Here is a 17145-nt window from a genome sequence, read left to right on the forward strand (position 1 = left end):
AAGCTGGCTAGCTTCTCTGTACTGCAGTAGATTGTTTCTCTCTCTATCCGAAGTGTTTTGAATGTAGCGACAGATAAATGGAAATGGGATCAGATTACCAAGCTGGTACAAGAGCTTAAAATGAATGCACATTTCAATTGTTCTTTAATTTTATAGATAAATAGCTCAGTGTTAATAGTTACTGAAGTACAAATCATCTCATATATAGAATTTTGCAGGGCAGAGTGCTTTTTTTTGACATGTTGTAATCCCACACAGCAATTTCCATGTATTCCTTGGAAATGGTCTGTCTATACCTCTTGGCATTTCCATAGTTATGAGCAGACAGCTCACATCAGGATTTTTAAGAATCTCTATCAAAGTAAACTCTGAAATGAGAATGGTCCTTTAAATGCCTGTGTCTGATAGTTAACAACTTGCAAGGTTGCTATGAATTATATGAATTGTTTTAATGTGGCAGCATATTTCAAAACCTAAGGACAAAGGACATCTTTGGAATGGAATATAGTTTGAGATGCACTTCAAATTCTTCAAACCTAACATGGCCACATGACAACTGAGGAATTTAAGCATTTATAGCTTTTTGAAGTTGAAACAGTATTTCAAGCTTTTGCTAAAAGAGTGAAATCAGTAGGAGTCACAGCCATAACAAGGCAATTACGACTCCAGTTCTGCAAGCGCTTTGGAGACACCTGGTCAGAAGAGGGTTTCTCTTCTCTTTGGGGTGCAACTGATTGCAGCATGGAGCTGCAGCAAAAGATGTGCAGTGAAGGATCACTATAAGGCTCTGCATCACAGAGCAAAATAGAACATGAGATTCTTTTAAAAACATTTTTCTCCAATCTGTAAAAGATCATAAGGATGTCATAGGATGATTCAGACTGAAAGAGACCACCAAAAGTTACCCAGTGCAAGGGGTTATTTCTGGTGTTTTCCAGGCATTTTATTTGAGCTGTCTGGAAGGGATGGAGTAGACCACATCTCAGTGTTACACAGATAGAATTTTAAGATGTATTTCATGGAAGCAGTGTGAGGGTTTTTTTTAATATGATTTGTACCTCTATATTCATGAGGTCTACATTTGAAAATTGAAGAGAATCAAAACTTTGAAACATGCCAATATGCTTTTTAAATTTAAGTGACATTTCAGCTTAACAATGTATCTCAAAAGCAATATCTGAAAGAGGCTGATGTGGATTTTATTGTATCTTAACATTCTGAAAGATCAACGAAATTGTTGATAAAAGACTGTTTCTTTAAGCTGCAAATGTTTCATAATAAAAGAGCTATCTTGGAAAGAATGGGAGCAGCTAACACAATAACAGCAATGATGCTTGTCTGAGGTTATGCTCCTGCTTCTGTGTGTGCCCTTCACTCCTAAAGATGCATTTTATTTAATATGGGAGGACTGAAATTCTGAATATACATAAAGTCAGAGAAAAAGGAAATTCTGTCTGTACACACTGGAGAACCACAGTCCATGTCTGTTGTCATTAACGAATATACTGCTTCTTGTCCATTAACTAATGTTTAACTTAGTATTCTGCTTTCTGTGGTAGAAAAAGAGCTGAGCAGCCCAAATGTTGTTCAGATAAAGCTAAAAGATTTTCAATTGAATCAGGAGCTGTTCCTCCTTTTGACCTCGTTTGTTTTCTTTTATCATTTGCCTGAGTTTGTTGCTAGCATTTTACTTTGCAAAACACTTGGGAGCAGCTTTTCTTTGTGTGAGTAACCTTGTTTAAATGCAAGCAGCAATATTTTAAAACAAACACAGATGTGATTTTTGCTGCTGATATTCACAATTCGTTCTCTGCTATTCTCCTGTGTAAAAGGTTTTAGTTATCCTGCTAGGAAGAGAAGCATGACCTAAAGTATATGACTTTGAATATAGGTTCCAGCTTCATTGAACATAACCTTAGATAATCCAACCCATTAAGTCACCTCAAAACTTTCAGAATGTGATAAGCACCTTGGAGAGTCTTCATTGGCAATTTAAGTAGCTTTGTGTGTAGGCTCTTAAAACATGTATGCAAGTGGTCCTTTGTTCCTGTCGGTATTCTATTCTTAATTTTCCAGCCAAACTCTTTAAGTTTAAATACAAAATGCTCACCAAACAAGTCAACATGTCAAATAGATAATGAAAAAGAAATCTTTCCACAAGTGGAAAGCAGACCCTTGAATTTGAAACTGGTCAGGAGCTGCTTTTCTGGGCTTCTAGGAGTTTAGGTGCTGATTCTGTGGTTGGTTCTGTTTTGTTTCTTTTAAATAAGAAACACGGTGACAGTAAATGCAAGAATGCATCACATCATGTTTTTGAGAATTACTTTCATTTGGAAATGAAAATTTTGATACAAATACATAGATTTGTTTGGATTTTCCAAAAGTTACATTGCAGAAAAAAAAAAATGGATTTACTAAGGATTAAAGAGGCCCAGTTGACTGAGAGAAAAAAGTCAAAATACAACACTCCAAAAATGATTGCATCAATGTCACTGTGTGAGGATGTGTGTGTTGCCAGGTACCACAGCTCAGACAAATCAGGACAAATCTTTTTATTATTATTATTAAAAGAAAAAAATCAAAAGAAAAAAATACAATCCTAAAAACTCTATTAAAATGGCCCAAATAATTTTAAAAATTTAATTGGACACATCTAACACAATGCAAAAGAATTAAACTTATGACAGTTACAATTATCTTTCGTCATCTTTTTGATGATTTATTGACATCAAAGAAAGTATTCATTTGAGGCAAATGGTTGAAGTTTGGTCCTTTAATATGCTTTGTTATTCAAACATTCAACCCAGGATAACGTGAAATTACTGTAATTGCACCTGATGCATTTTAAGTAGGCACAGAAAGAATGAATTGGTGCCAACTGAATGAACTGGAAACTATGGGATAATTATTTTTATGGACCCTAAGGAAATCTGGTTTTGCAGAGGAACTTCTTCATTCTCACATTGCCCACTGGTGGTCTCCAGACGGTGAAAGGCTGGCGTTCCTCACCATAAATGACTCTCTGGTACCAAACATGGTTATTCCCCGGTTTACTGGAAGTCTGTATCCAAAAGGAAAGCAATATCCATATCCTAAGGTAAGATGAGTCTAAATGCAGCCCTCACCTTCTCTTCCTTGCTCAGGAGTATCTAGGTAGAAACAAAGACTTGTTTTGTTCATATTGTGCTTCAGCAAATATCATAGAATCAGCCAGGTTGGAAGAGACCTCCAAGCTCATCCAGTCCAACCTAGCACCCAGCCCTATCCAGTCAACTAGACCATGGCACTAAGTGCCTCAGCCAGGCTTTTCTTGAACGCCTTTTGCTAGAAAGAAGCTATCAAGTGAGGGAGCATCAGACAAACTAATTCATAGTAATTTAATTTACTATGTAAATTTACTTGTACTTAATTTACTTGGTAAAATCAATCCACCACTTCTGAGAGAAGGGTAATATGTCTGAAAGCACAGGAAAAAAAAGATACTGTCAAAACTCCGTTGGAGTAATATACACTGTGTGCAGAGCAGAGGGCATGTTCCATTGCTGTTACACAGATCTCAGTAAATCATGTTGTTATTAATAAATGTGGCAGTCTGACCTTGAATAAGATAAGCTACAGTAAAATATGTTCCTAGCCATGAAAATGAGAAAAGTAATAAAATATGAAAAAGAAGACTGTCACAAAGTTTCAGAAGACACAGAGAAGGGGTTTTAGATTCTCGTTGGAAAGCAAAAGAACAGCCTTGACAGAGATTGTATCTGAAATCACCTCTTATTTTCAGGGGGTTTCCTCATTAGGTGCCTCCCTAGCTGTCATTTTTGTTCTGAGCTCCAGCACAGGTATTATCACAGTATCACAGTATCACCAAGGTTGGAAGAGACCTCACAGATCATCATTATAGTCCAGCTTAACAGTTTATCCATCCCTTGTGTGCAATTTGAAATCGTCTGAGCTCCTTCCTGACAGAATGTGTGTGTCCGTGGGCAAGGTACTCCTTTTATGTTTTAAGGGGAGCTCATGGAAGGCTTCAGAAAATATTACTCTATATCTCCTCCTGGTTTTTGGTGGTGATAATTCAGAATGAGTGAACAGTTAGGCCGTATCATGTACTAAGAAACAATTATATGCATGATACAGATGCACTTTATTTTAATTGTCCCATTGGAATGGGCTGCCCAGGGAGGTGGTGGAGGCACCATCCCTGGAGGTGTTCAAGAAAAGCCTGGATGAGGCACTTAGTGCCATGGTCTAGTTGACTGGATCAGGCTGGGTGCTAGGTTGGACTGGATGATCTTGGAGGTCTCTTCCAACCTGGTTGATTCTGTGATTCTATGATGTCCTTGTTCTATGAAGTAATGTCCTAAAATAATGAAGTAGCAGTATTTTCAATGGTAGTTAACATATTTGCATTGGCAAAAGGCCTTGAGTGGCACAGGAAAGGAAAAAAAATGGCAGTCAGCTTCATAAACAAGAAATGAGTAATTCCATTTCATTAGCAATTCAGCATAAAAGTGATGCACAATACTACTTCAGTAATCTCATTAATGACAAAACATTATCTTTATTTAATGTCTCCATTTAATGCCAATTTAGCTACCCGTTAAAGATCATTAATTGGTAATGAGGCTTGTGGTATAGCAACAGAGATGAAGATGAAAGAAAAAAAAAAAAGGTTTGGTCTTTATTATAGAATGAAACCATGAGAGAAAATTATGCCTATGATTAAAAAATGAAATGGAACCTGCATGTGCTTGTGAATACTGGAATGTGTTCATCTGTGTACGTGTCAGATGCAGAGACTGTGTTCTATAAAGAAAGCCAACCAAACAAAGGAAAAAAAGGATGAAAACCAAAGTTTAAATTCTATTAAATGCATTGAGGGCAAAGTAGGATTTCAGTGTAAAGAGCTCTGGAACTACTGAGCAAATGAGGGTATTAAACAAAATTTAAATTGTCATGAGGAGACCCAGAGTGGCAGAGGAATTGTGGCTGTTAATTGTCAAGGGAGAGATGTGGATGTTAGTGATTTTTCACTCGGGTAGGAGAAGAGCCTTCAGATACCCAAGTCCACTGCAGGTGGTGGCAGCACTCAGTGTTTGCCCCAGACAGCTGTAGAGCCACTGTTGTAAAGCTGTAGCTCAGACATACCCACACAGCAGAGTAGGACATGCAGCAAACATCTATAGCAGAGAATATGCTGGGAAAGTGCGGCATTGAAGAGAGATTAGCTCAGGCTGGCAGCCTGTGTTGAGCAGTGCCAAGGCACACACCCCTCTGGAGGGCTGGGGATGGCAGAGCTGGAGTAGTGCTGTACATCTATACCTCATGGTCAGGAGCTAACACAGATCTGGCCAAGTCTGCTGTGAAGGTGTGTTTTGGAGTGTCCCTCCAGAGCTCATCTTGATATTGGATAGTAATCACTCCTGGCAGCCCTGCTAGTGAGAATACTTGGATCCCAGTTAATGTAGGGTTGAAAGGGTAGGAGGAGACTGCAATTGTGTCTTAAGGACTTGATCTCTCAGTGATTTTCTTCCACAGTTTTTTTTATTTGTGTAAACTGTGTTCATGCCTTTGAGAGACCACATTACTTTGGAGGAAAATGTGAAGGTTTAATTGAAAGAAAAAATAATTACTTAAAATTCAGGAGCCTAATCCATTTTCAAAACTTTTTATTTTTTAAAAGCTACTGAAAATACACAAATATTTTGCATTTCTAAATACTCCTGTGAAGAGCCAGATACCCCATTTTCTAGTTTACTATGATTAGATCTGTATTAGCAATGATCTTACCTTGTCCTTACTGTATTATACAGGGGTCAGCCCCATTGAGACGCACTTTTTATCCCCCATGTTCCAAGGATGCTATAATGGCTTTGATTCCGGTGACTTACAGGAAAAAGAAGCTTGAATATGTCTCACAGCCAGCCCTGCACATCCTTGCCTTTTGTCTTCAGCCCTTTCTCTTCATCCCAGGAAGCTCCCATAGCAATGAGCCATGTTTCTGGGAGAACAAATTCTGACTTCTGTAGATCTTCAGGATTTAGCAGACTTCTCCCATTGGATATATATCAAACTGCCATTTTATTCTCTTTTAGGAAAAAAGAAGCATTTTATTTCATTTAGAGCTGTCCTGCCAAAGCAGCTGGGTCCTGAACAGCAACAGATACAGAGGTTTCCATCTCAGCAAGCCAGGGAAGGAAGTCTGGGTTAAAACTGTAAAGGAAGAGGAGGAGTATTATCCCACATGCAGAACAGCTTTTTTGGAAGAAGGAAAAACCATGTCTGGAAAATACTTTGCTGAAGGCTGGGCTTAACTGCTGTTTTAGGAACTGGCTGTGTTTTCACAGCTGACTTTACTGAACTGAGGCAAATTGCTTTAACATCAGTCCCCTGATCTGCACAGGCAGGTCTGCTGTTGATAAAGTGCAGTGAGAGAATCAGCCAATTAATACTTCATTTCTTAAACTCTGTAACTTATATAGCTGTAGGAGTATTTTTTTTTTATTAAAATTTTTAAATGGTAATAATTTCTCATTATGGAAAAGATACTGAATTATGTTAATGAGTGATTCTATTTAGCTGTCACTGATTCAGTGCCTCTAAAGCTCCTATTTTCTGTTTTTTCAAAGGCAGGTCAAACAAACCCAACTGTAAAGCTGTTTGTAGTTAATCTGTATGGACCAGCACACACACTGGAACTGATGCCACCTGACAGCTTTAAATCAAGGTATTTAATTTCGTTGTTTTGAAACTCATAGTTAATTTAACCTGACTGTCTCTCAAGCTAATTGTTGCCTTTATACATCAGCACACTCATCTTTGATGGGAATTCCCATAGATGCACATAATGGTGATAAAATAGAGTACAGCGTTGTTGGATTGATGCTCCTCTTAAAAATCACATGGATCTGATATTTGGTCATATCTGATGTCCTGGGAAGCTCCAATTTGTTTGAAATTTATGACATTAAGAATCTGAAGCTATGGTCAAAGAGGCCCTGTTTCTGCAGTCCTTTAGTGCATTCACTCCCAGACGTTCCTTGTCATGTGCCAGCTTCCTACTTTTGGTTTCTGATAGAAGATTGCAGAATATAGAAGTATATTACAAATGCACAGAACATAAAATCAGGGTGTTCCATCATTTAGAAATACTCTGAACTTTCCAAAACCAGCAAGTTCCGAAAGGCTGGTTCTTATCACAGCTGACAGATGCAGAGAGCTGACAGAAGATGAGATCTGATGCCACAAGATCACACAGACTAAGAGCTGTACTGTGTTTTTAAGGATAAATTGTGCTAATTTATCAGTCCCTTTGACTTTGGGGCTGAAGAAATGAGGTCTGGCTGGAACTAGTGAACCTCCTGCCAAAGTTACTACCTTAAGCTGAGCTCCCAATTACCTGCTCTTGCTTTGAGATGTTTTGAAACTTAACTGTTTGAGAGCAAGAAAAATTTCATCCCTTCCAAAATGTATATTCGAGTTAGTAGGATTGCAGTTGGATAGATTAAATTGCCATTCTGGTTTCAGTGCCCATGCTAATGGTCTTCTAACTCTAAAGTATTATATAAGTAATAGAAGAGAGTTACCACAGTCTGGATCTGAATGCAGTCTAAGGGCCAATGCAACTTTCTGTCTTCACTCAGGGCATTCTCAGATGGAGAAAGACATGGAAAGGATTGGCAAGTATAAAGCAACTTTGAGCCTCTGAATGGATTTGCTGGTTGTGCAGTTCCTACAAAACTAAAAAGTTTTTATGGCAGTTGTTCCCAGAACAATCAGAATATTAATAGTGGATACACTGCAACTGATTTTAAGATGACAGAGTGAGGTACCTAATAGTGAATTATGCCTTGCACTTATTTATGTCATCTGGAATACTGACTGATTGTGTTGGTGAAAGGAATGATTCTGTGCAGTATTTTCTTTTCATTGGTGGGCTACTACTGAAAACCACAGTAAAACCTCTTGCTGCTTGTTAACCTTTCATTAACTTAAGTGATAGTAAACGTCTGAAAGAGGTTCTTTGCCATAAACATTGGCATCCTAATTCAGTTAAACAGTGTTAAAAAATGTCCTTTGACTGTCAGAAGGCACAAAGAAATGAAACAAGTAAGCAATATGTAAATTCATCCACCCATATATCCCCTCCCCCAGAAAAAAATACTCTTACAAATGTTGTTCAGATGTTACAATTTCATTCTAGAATTTTCAGATTCTTTCCCTCTAGGTTTTTGATGTGTTTTTTTTCTCCTCCCTAGCAGTCTGAAAAGTAGTTTCAGAAGAGTGAATATTGGTACCCCAAAAGCTTGGGGGTTTTGCATCTTGGAGCTAAGGGTTAGCAGTAGGTCAATTTGAGAAATTTCTTTTGTCAGCCTTTGTAAGAGGTATCTTTCCCAGGTTTTTGAGTCCTTGATCAAGATATTGTTGCTGTTTAATTGAAATAATACTCCTGTTTAAAATTCTGGTTTGCTGCTGTATCAAAAGACAGAGTAAAACTGTTTATATCTATGAAGATATAATTTCTGTGCCATAAAATTTAGGGAAATTATATAATTGTTAGCCAAATATCCTGTAAATCTGGCATTCTGACTCTGAGTAGCAGTCAGTCATCACACTGGTCATCAATCCATATCTATTCCTGTATCAATGTATATACAATGTGAAGAATGAGCTTTGAACAGGGTTTTCTAGAGTAGAGAGGAGGAAGTTCTTCACCTTGAGAGTGGTGAGAGCCTGGAATGGGTTGCACAGAGAGGTGGTTGAGGCCCCATCCCTGGAGGTATTTAAGACCAGGTTGGATAAGGCTCTGGCCAGCCTGCTTTAGGGTAGGGTGTCCCTGGGCATGGCAGAGGGGTTGGAACTAGTTGATCCTTGTGGTCCCTTCCAACCCTGACTGATTCTGTGATTCTGAGCATAAGTCTTTGGAGTTTGTTATGGTTGAGAGGATATTTTTACTAAATGTAGTAGTTCTAGTGGTCAAGTCTTTTCAGTGCCTTTCTAACTGGTTCATTGCAGAGTCATTAGTAAATAGATAATGGGTGTCTTTCAGAATTAAATGGAATGGGACACTGTCATACAGAGTTTTATGGATCTTTCAAGGCAGAAGCATTTTGGAAATTGAATTGTACAAGTCATATCCAACCACTGTTAAGGGAGAGGCTAAATCTTATGCAAAGAGGCCACACAAATGTTTGGGAATGAGGTTTCTGTTATTTGTAACTGTAAAAAGGCCTCACCAGGCTCTGTGCAGTGCAGGATCTCTGAAGACAGAAAACTATGTCTCTGATTTTTTAGGGCATCTGGAAACTTGATATAAGATTGAGTAAATTCAATGTTCTGCCTTGATTTACTTCTTGCAGTGATTCTATAAAGCTCCTTGGTAATATTTCCTGAGTTTTCTTCAAGTTAGTCTGATATGAAGTTAGCAATAACATTTGTAAGTATACTCCTAAAAGTTTTGTTCTGGGGGGGAAAAATTGCCATCTACTGTGCACTGTTAATGCAACGAAAAGACTTGACAGTCTTCCTTAAACATGTGATTTTATTCTCTGCAATTACTGTGCTCCCCTTGGTGTTCCTATTCCATGTGTACAATTACATTCTATTTCCTTTTGTTTCCTTCAGTGGCAAACATGATTTTGTACTGCAGAGCTTTTTTCCTCATTTGTCCTAGAAAGCCAGTGTACATGTAAGATGAAATATGTGTGCATTCCTACACTGCTAGCTCCTGAAGTTCTCACTGGAGAGCTAATACTTGCCTCCTGCTGCAGATCTTGAAAGAGCAATATGGTGTGCCAGCCCTCGGCTCAAACCACCATAAATAGTGATGTTTAGATATAAGATATTAATGATATTAAGAACTTACATAAGCTGGTATTTCAAAACCCATGTTTGAATTTAAGACCTGTCAAGCAGAATAATTTAATGGCTTTTCCAAAGTGGAAGGAAAAGGTGAAATAGCAGATGAAAAGAGTTGTAGTTGAGTTGTTAGAGCTGTGCTTCAGTATATGATGAAAAGATTTTTCTGCCAAAACTGTGTGTTGGGTCTTGAAAGTCTCAATTTGGGAATCATCCACTGCTTGCTTACCTCATTCTCAGCCTTAATGAGCAAGCTGTATTACTCTGCACTGGTCCCAGTCACTGCTGACCAAGTAGTTTTAATACAAGCAATAAGAAATTAAGTCAGTTCTTTTCCTCACTTTTTTTTTCCAGTAGTATTTAAATGCCTGAAGAAAATGCTGGATCTTCACATTCTCATTTCATGTTTACTAGCTTTTAAAGAGACTGGAATATATGAGACCCTCCTGACATTATATGATAAAGTTAAATTATTTTAATGTATTTGAGTGAATATTTTGTAACGAAACTGAAAACACCCAAGAACTTGTTTGCATAAATTCAAATAATGCTCTTAAAAGCCTCATCAGTGTTTTTATTATCCTCACATTTCCCAATCAACAAAGTCATTTTGATATTTATATACTTCTGGTTTGAAATCACCTTCTGAATCTAGAAAGTCTGGGTTCATACTCAGGCAGACAGCTTATCTGAGCTTTGCTTTGGAATTTAAAGCATGTTTGTCTCTAACTGGAAATGTGTAAGAAAGAGATGTGTGCAAATTGGTATTATGGAAAATGGGATTTGCTTCCAGCTTCTCTTCAGTGTGCTATATCTAGTAATTTCCTCCATGCTTTTGTCCCTCTTCTCTTCTGTAACTTGGCAGTAATAGTGCTTGTCTCACAAGGTTAATGTAAAGGATTAATTCACTGTCACACCTTATAGCAAATGGCTATACACAGCCTGCAGGCTAAAAATATATTCACAGACTTTATTTTTTTGAAGTCTCCCCACACAATGCCAAGGCATTTATTGATTATTCCCTTCCTGTTCAGTGGGAACAAATGCAAGTTCTGCACATGGGCCAAGACAAGCTGCTGGGTCAGCATGGGCTTGGACCCAGCTGCCTGCCCAACTGCCCTGCCTGAGGTGTTTGTGGTTTGGGCTGGCAACTGCACGTGCTTATCATCACCAGTGCTGGATAGCTCTGAGGACTGTGGCCAACAGAGTGGGAGAGGTTGCTCTGTCCATCTCCAGTAAAGGCAGAGCATCACCCGTTTCAGCTTGGGTGCTCGTGGGGGACAATGAGAATCCATCAGTGTGTATGAGAACCTATGGCTGCAAGGAAATGGAGAGGAAAGCTTCCTTAGCCACCAGCACCCATGGCCAAAGGGAGTTAGCACATCTGACAACTGAATACTTGTGGCTTAGTCTTAGAAGTAAACTGCAGTACATCCTTCTATGTATGCACAGAAAAAAAAATGTGTATACCGTATCAAAATACTAACAAAATGTAATTATCTTAGCTGCCTTGTAGGTCATGTCTGAATCTGTGGTGTTTTCCATGTGTGGCTCTGAGAAGGACATTTTCTATTAATATCTTTAAATTCTCATGCACTTTTCAATATACTATAACATATGTCATTTAAGAATGTAGTAAGTATCCGAAAGCATTGTGCTTGGACCATATTTCTGTTGTCTGTCTTCTTGGTTAACAACTTGCCAGCAAACTGGTGGAACATGATTGCTTGGCTTTCTGTCCTGTTTTTTTAGAGAGCTGACAGAAATTAAACTCTCAAACCAAATTGGAATTATATTTAAAGAGAGGAATACAGAGCTAGACATTATAAAGCGATTTCCCCATCCATGGCAAACCCCACTGCCTTTTTCCCCATCCCAAAAACTAAATCTACACTACCCAGTGCTCCAATCCTCCTCCCCCCTCAATGCCTCTGCCATCCAAAGAGGCTTACATGGTCCTGATAAAGTGGCTTCTGCCACACACACAGGGCAGGAGGAGGAAAGGAGAGCAAACTGACCTTGTTGTGAGCTTATAACAAGATAGCAGAATTATGGGATTGAATAACAATCTTCTAGTCCCCAGAAAAATTTTTAACCCTATAGCCTCAACCTGGAACACCACTGGAATGGGCTGCCTGGGGAGGTGGTGGAGTCGCCGTCCCTGGGGCTGTTCAAGGCAAGGTTGGACGTGGCACTTGGTGCCATGGTCAAGCCTTGAGCTCTGTGCTAAAGGGTTGGACTTGATGATCTGTGAGGTCTCTTCCAACCCTGATGATACTGTGATACTGTGTGATACTGTATTTTATGATCTAAATCAAAATCTTTTAAAACCATCCACAAAAGTAAAGATCCTTTTCCCACTGCCGTAAGTATCAACTATGTTCTGCCTATCCTTATTGTCAGATGTCTTTCATAATAAGCTCATTGGCCTAAACTAAATCAGCTTTCTTCAATATGGTGAATTGTATGAACATGCAAACTTTGGCTCTTGCTCTTGAAAGGTTTTATTTTTCACTTTCATCCTGTGGGTTATCGCCTTGTGATTTTGGTCTGTCTAATTCAAACCTAACTATCTAATTTTCAGATTTAATTGTCACTGTAACTCTGCTTCCCTTGTAATGTAGTGCAAACCCCTTTCCTTTGTTTGGCTTATAGTCTCTGTTGACTTTGTTAAGCACTTGCAATCACAGCCAGCAGCACAGACATATGTATCTTTCTAGTCACAGGCATCGAGAAACTCACAAGTGAAACAAGACGTGCTGGATATTCCTGAGTGATGATAAGTGTAGTAACAAAGTGAGGAAATGCCTTCATAGTACTGTGTGTCAACTGAGATAATCAAAATAAAGGAAAACATCCTATAAGAACAAAACACTTTTTTTCTACATTGGGTCTGTCATCTTGGCAAGTTGTAAACACCTTTGATATTTAACCATTTTTTTTATCAGCAGTGCAAAATGAATCCAGATTTCATCAGGTTACCAATATTTTGGGGAAAAAAATTGCTGTATACTCAGGAAACACGTTTGCTTTCTTAACACATACAGTTGGGGATTGTTTTTTTCTTACTGAATATTCTTCATCCCCCTCAGGCCCCAAGACCTGACTTTTTTCACTGCGCAGCATTACCTTGGCGCACATGAGATTTTCTAGCTCCTGCTGTTGAGCTGGCTGTATATGTGTGGTGTTCTGGGTTCACACACCTAAGGGAAAGCTCTGCCTTCTTTATACTGACTATCTGAAATAATTACCATAGGCAACAGGTTTAAATGTGGAATCAGAAGTAGCTCACTGTCTGGTCAAGGAGATTGAAGCTTTTATTTCTATGCAGTGCTTGGCTCAATCCAACTTAGAAAGGAGTGAGTAACATACCAGCTCTATCCAACTTAGAATGGAGTGAGTAACATACCAGCTCTGTCAATACTGATTGCTCATGGGATGCTGTGGAGGGAGACTCTCTTCTGTGTTTTCAGTGTTTTCTGGCAGCTTTGGACAGAGGAAAGAAAGCTAACTCTGGAATTCAGTAAGGGAAAAAATCCTAAGGGAGATGCAAGGAGGAGACTGAAAGTCAGAGACAAAAACTTGGCTAGACCATGAAATGGGGACTATCTGAAGAATGAAAAGTCAGGTCTAAGAGGCAGGAATTGAATGAGGTTTTATTAACAATCAGTGATTTCACTGGGGACCTGGAGAACTTGTGAGATGGTGGGAATAGAGGAAATGGGTATCCACAAGCAGTTTTTATGGTTCTAATGATCATCTTACAATGACACTACTGTGAGAGGAGATTAATAAGGAGAAACCTTGAACTGACTACACAGAGTGTAGACACAGCTTGAATAAAACAAGAGCTGACTTTTCTCTCTTGTTGTGACTGATTAAGCCAATTGAATGCTAAATGTGGATTCTGTCTCAACTGCACAGCCCCTGTGTGACACAGTGAGTTTGAACCACCCTTGCAGAGGTGATCAGTAATTGTGTTTGTTACTCTTTGGACATGAAGTAAATTAATCCACAGTCTGGTTTAAGAAATGTTCCTAAACAGGGATGAAAGTAAAGTTCTGAACATGCAAAGTACTGTGGAGCACATAATTAAGTGGCTATCAGACTGAGGATTTTTGTCTAGAAATCAGTCTTAGTCTTTCTGTAGGATGATGTTGTGAGGAAACTTACTGCCTGTGCTGATGCAAAGGTTCTAATAATCCCATTACATCTGTGGTTTTGGTCTGGAGAAAAAGAGAGTGCTTGTTTCATTACTAGAACAATAGATTAGTTGGGAAAAAAAGCCTGAGAAGTTTGGATACGTAAACTAAAAGCAGCTTCCTCAGAACTAAATCAGTTTTTGCCCTGCAGACTTCTTTATTTCTATTCATCAGTATCAGCCAATCTAATAAAACATGATTTTCTTCTATAAACTTTGACTTGGCTGTGATTCAGAAGGGTATGTGTCTACACACACACACACACATATATATATATAAAAAAATAGAATCATAGAATCAACCAGGTTGGAAGAGACCTCCAAGCTCATCCAGTCCAACCTAGCACCCAGCCCTATCCAATAAACTAGACCATGGCACTAAGTGCCTCATCCAGTCTTTTTTTGAACGTTTCCAGGGACAGTGACTCCACCACCTCCCTGGGCAGCCCATTCCAATGCCAATCACTCTCTCTGGTAAGAACTTCTTCCTAACATCCAACCTATACATCCCCTGGTATATACCAACCTGTACCTATGCAACTTGAGGCTGGTTGCCTGGGAGAAGAGACCAACCCACACCTGGCTGCAGCCTCACTTCAGGTAGTTCTAAACAGCAATGAGGTCACCCTGAGCCTCCTCTTCTGCAGGCTGCACGTCCCCAGCTCCCTCAGCTGCTCCTCACAGGTCTGTGATGCAGGCCCCTCAGCTTTGTTGCCCTTCTCTGGACACATTCCAGCACCTCAACATCTCTGTTGAATTGAGTAGCTCTGAACTGGATGCAGTACTCAAGGTGTGGCCTGACCAGTGCTGAATACAGAGGAAGAATAACCTCCCTTGTCCTACTGGCCACACTAATCCTGATCCAGGCCAGGATGCCATTGGCTCTCCTGGCCACCTGGGCACACTCTGGACTCATGTTCAGCTACTACCTACCAGTACCCCTAGGTCCCTTTCTTCCTGGCTGCTCTCCAGCCACTCTGTCCTCAGCCTGTAGTGCTGCTTGGGTTTGTTGTGGCCGAAGTGTAGAACCCTGCACTTGGCCTTGTTAAATCTTATCCCATTGGCCTCTGCCCACCCATCCAGCCTGTCCAGGTCCCTATGCAGGGCTCTCCTACTCTCCAGCAAAGGGCATTTTAAAATTAGCTTTTCCTTTCACTTCAGTGATCAAGGAGTTTTTCAGTGGTGGAAGATGATGTTATGATTTGATTTTGACTATTAGTTACTATATCAACTAGATTCTGAATGATTACATCTTCTATTTCTGGCCCTCACTGAAGAGTTTTTAAAATACGACAGCTCAGAATTGGGCTCTGGGATAATCTGGCTTTAGATATATTTTTACTATCTTCATGTTTCTGTGTGCACAATTACAGTGATTTTTGGATGGCCTTAGGGAAGCACAACTGCAGAAGGTGAAGTTTTCAACTCTTGTTTCTTGAGTTCTTTTATGAGGAACCAATTACTTGAGTTTTGCTGTTGCATTCATTGGTTTGGTTTTGGGATAGTTGCTTTGTTGGCTGTGTCACCTGGTCTCACATTGATCTTGTATTACCTCTAGAATACATTTTTGCTCCTCAGTAAGTTGAAAAGCTTTTTAAACTGAACTTCATAAGTATTAGACTGTGAATATGCCTGAAGTCACTGTTTCTGGTCACCATTCTGGTACTAACATGTGAAAATATCTGACTTATTAAAAGTCAAACATATAATGAAAGAAAGTTTTGCATACTGGGTGTTCAGTGATGTTCTTCAAACATAGCAGTAGCCTGAGGCTGAATCAAGTTGCAGTGAATTGGTGTCTCCTGAATCACCTGTATGCAGCACTAGGCTTGTACGCAATTTGGTGTTGGCTCTGCTTAGGATCTTTGATTTAGTAAGAAGTCCTTTGGATGTGTAATTTAATGTGTTGTCAAATAGTAATGAGAACTCCATCAGCATTACATTAAAAGCCTGATTATATGCAAGCTAAGACCCTTCATTTAAAGGGGGAGCTGAGTTTCTGATTTTGCCCCACTGTTGCACACAACTCAGCCTGACTGTGAAAGCTGCCATGAGTAGAAGGGTGAAGCAAAGAGCCTGGCTGGGATGACAAGCTGGGTCTTCTTCTGTAACATCTGAAGTCTGCTAGCCTCCTCCTTCAGGGAGGAGGACAACAAATACTCCATACCATGAGTTTGTGCCTGAGAAGCCTCCCTTGCTCAGCCAGGGTCATTCAGGGACAAACAATTTTACCACTGTTGTGAACTACTGATTTAAACAGAAGTTGACTCACACTCATACTGAGTGTGACTTCCTTTTATGCAGAATTCTCATTATAAAATGCTTATTTTTGTAACAAGTGACATTCTAAAGTGGTCGTGCCTCTAAACTGAGTTCTTTTCAAAAGTGTGTATCTTCTGAAGGTGTTTGCTATAGGGAAATACTGGCTACTGGTTTAGCTTTTAGTGTTTGTTTCTAGTCTGGCCAACAAGTACTGGTTCCTGTGTATTTGTAAAGGTATCTTTCACAAGCATATGCATTTAAACTGGTGAAGGCTGAGATAGAGGTGCCATCAAACTGCAAATTCTCAGGGGAGCAGAACACTAGGAGCAAATCTTCCTACTCATAGGAACACAGATTCCAGGAACGCTTTGAGAGTGGCAGAGCCCAGAGAGGCTGCAGACTCTCCTCTTCTGGAGGCATTCAGAACCCACCTGGGCATGTTCCTGGGTAAGTGATCCTGCTCTAACAGGGGAAATAGACTAGATGATCTCTTACAACTCCTGTCATTCTGTGATTTGGCATTGTTTTCTCCATCCCTCAGTGCCAAGACTGATAGGGAGTACAGATCCTACATTTGATGAACCCTGTATGTTGTTGTTTGTTTCTTTAAAAGTCTGCTCTGAAATAGTGACCTGAACATTGTGTTTTCAAATGTTTATTTAGGGAGTATTACATCACCATGGTGAAATGGATAAGCAACACCAAGGCTGTAGTGAGGTGGTTAAACAGACCTCAGAGTATCTCCATCCTTACAGTTTGTGAAACCACAACTGGAGCTTGTGCCAGGGTAAGTTGGATATTTTTCCTAAGCCGTATTTTGCTTT

General features: G+C 39.5%; 1 protein-coding gene across 5 annotated transcripts in view; it reads left to right on the forward strand.

Moving 5' to 3' along the window:
* Window positions 1-17145, forward strand: part of DPP10 (dipeptidyl peptidase like 10) — a 665816-nt gene that overhangs the window by 603033 nt on the left and 45638 nt on the right. For all 5 annotated transcript variants that reach the window (XM_064156282.1, XM_064156301.1, XM_064156292.1 and 2 more), the window contains 3 exons: window positions 2943-3097; window positions 6630-6727; window positions 16985-17108. In XM_064156282.1, the coding sequence (XP_064012352.1) occupies window positions 2943-3097; window positions 6630-6727; window positions 16985-17108 (377 nt within the window). The remainder of the gene's footprint in view (window positions 1-2942; window positions 3098-6629; window positions 6728-16984; window positions 17109-17145) is intronic.

The sequence above is a fragment of the Pogoniulus pusillus genome, chromosome 2 (genome assembly GCF_015220805.1).
Source record: "Pogoniulus pusillus isolate bPogPus1 chromosome 2, bPogPus1.pri, whole genome shotgun sequence".
Classification (NCBI taxonomy): domain Eukaryota; kingdom Metazoa; phylum Chordata; class Aves; order Piciformes; family Lybiidae; genus Pogoniulus; species Pogoniulus pusillus.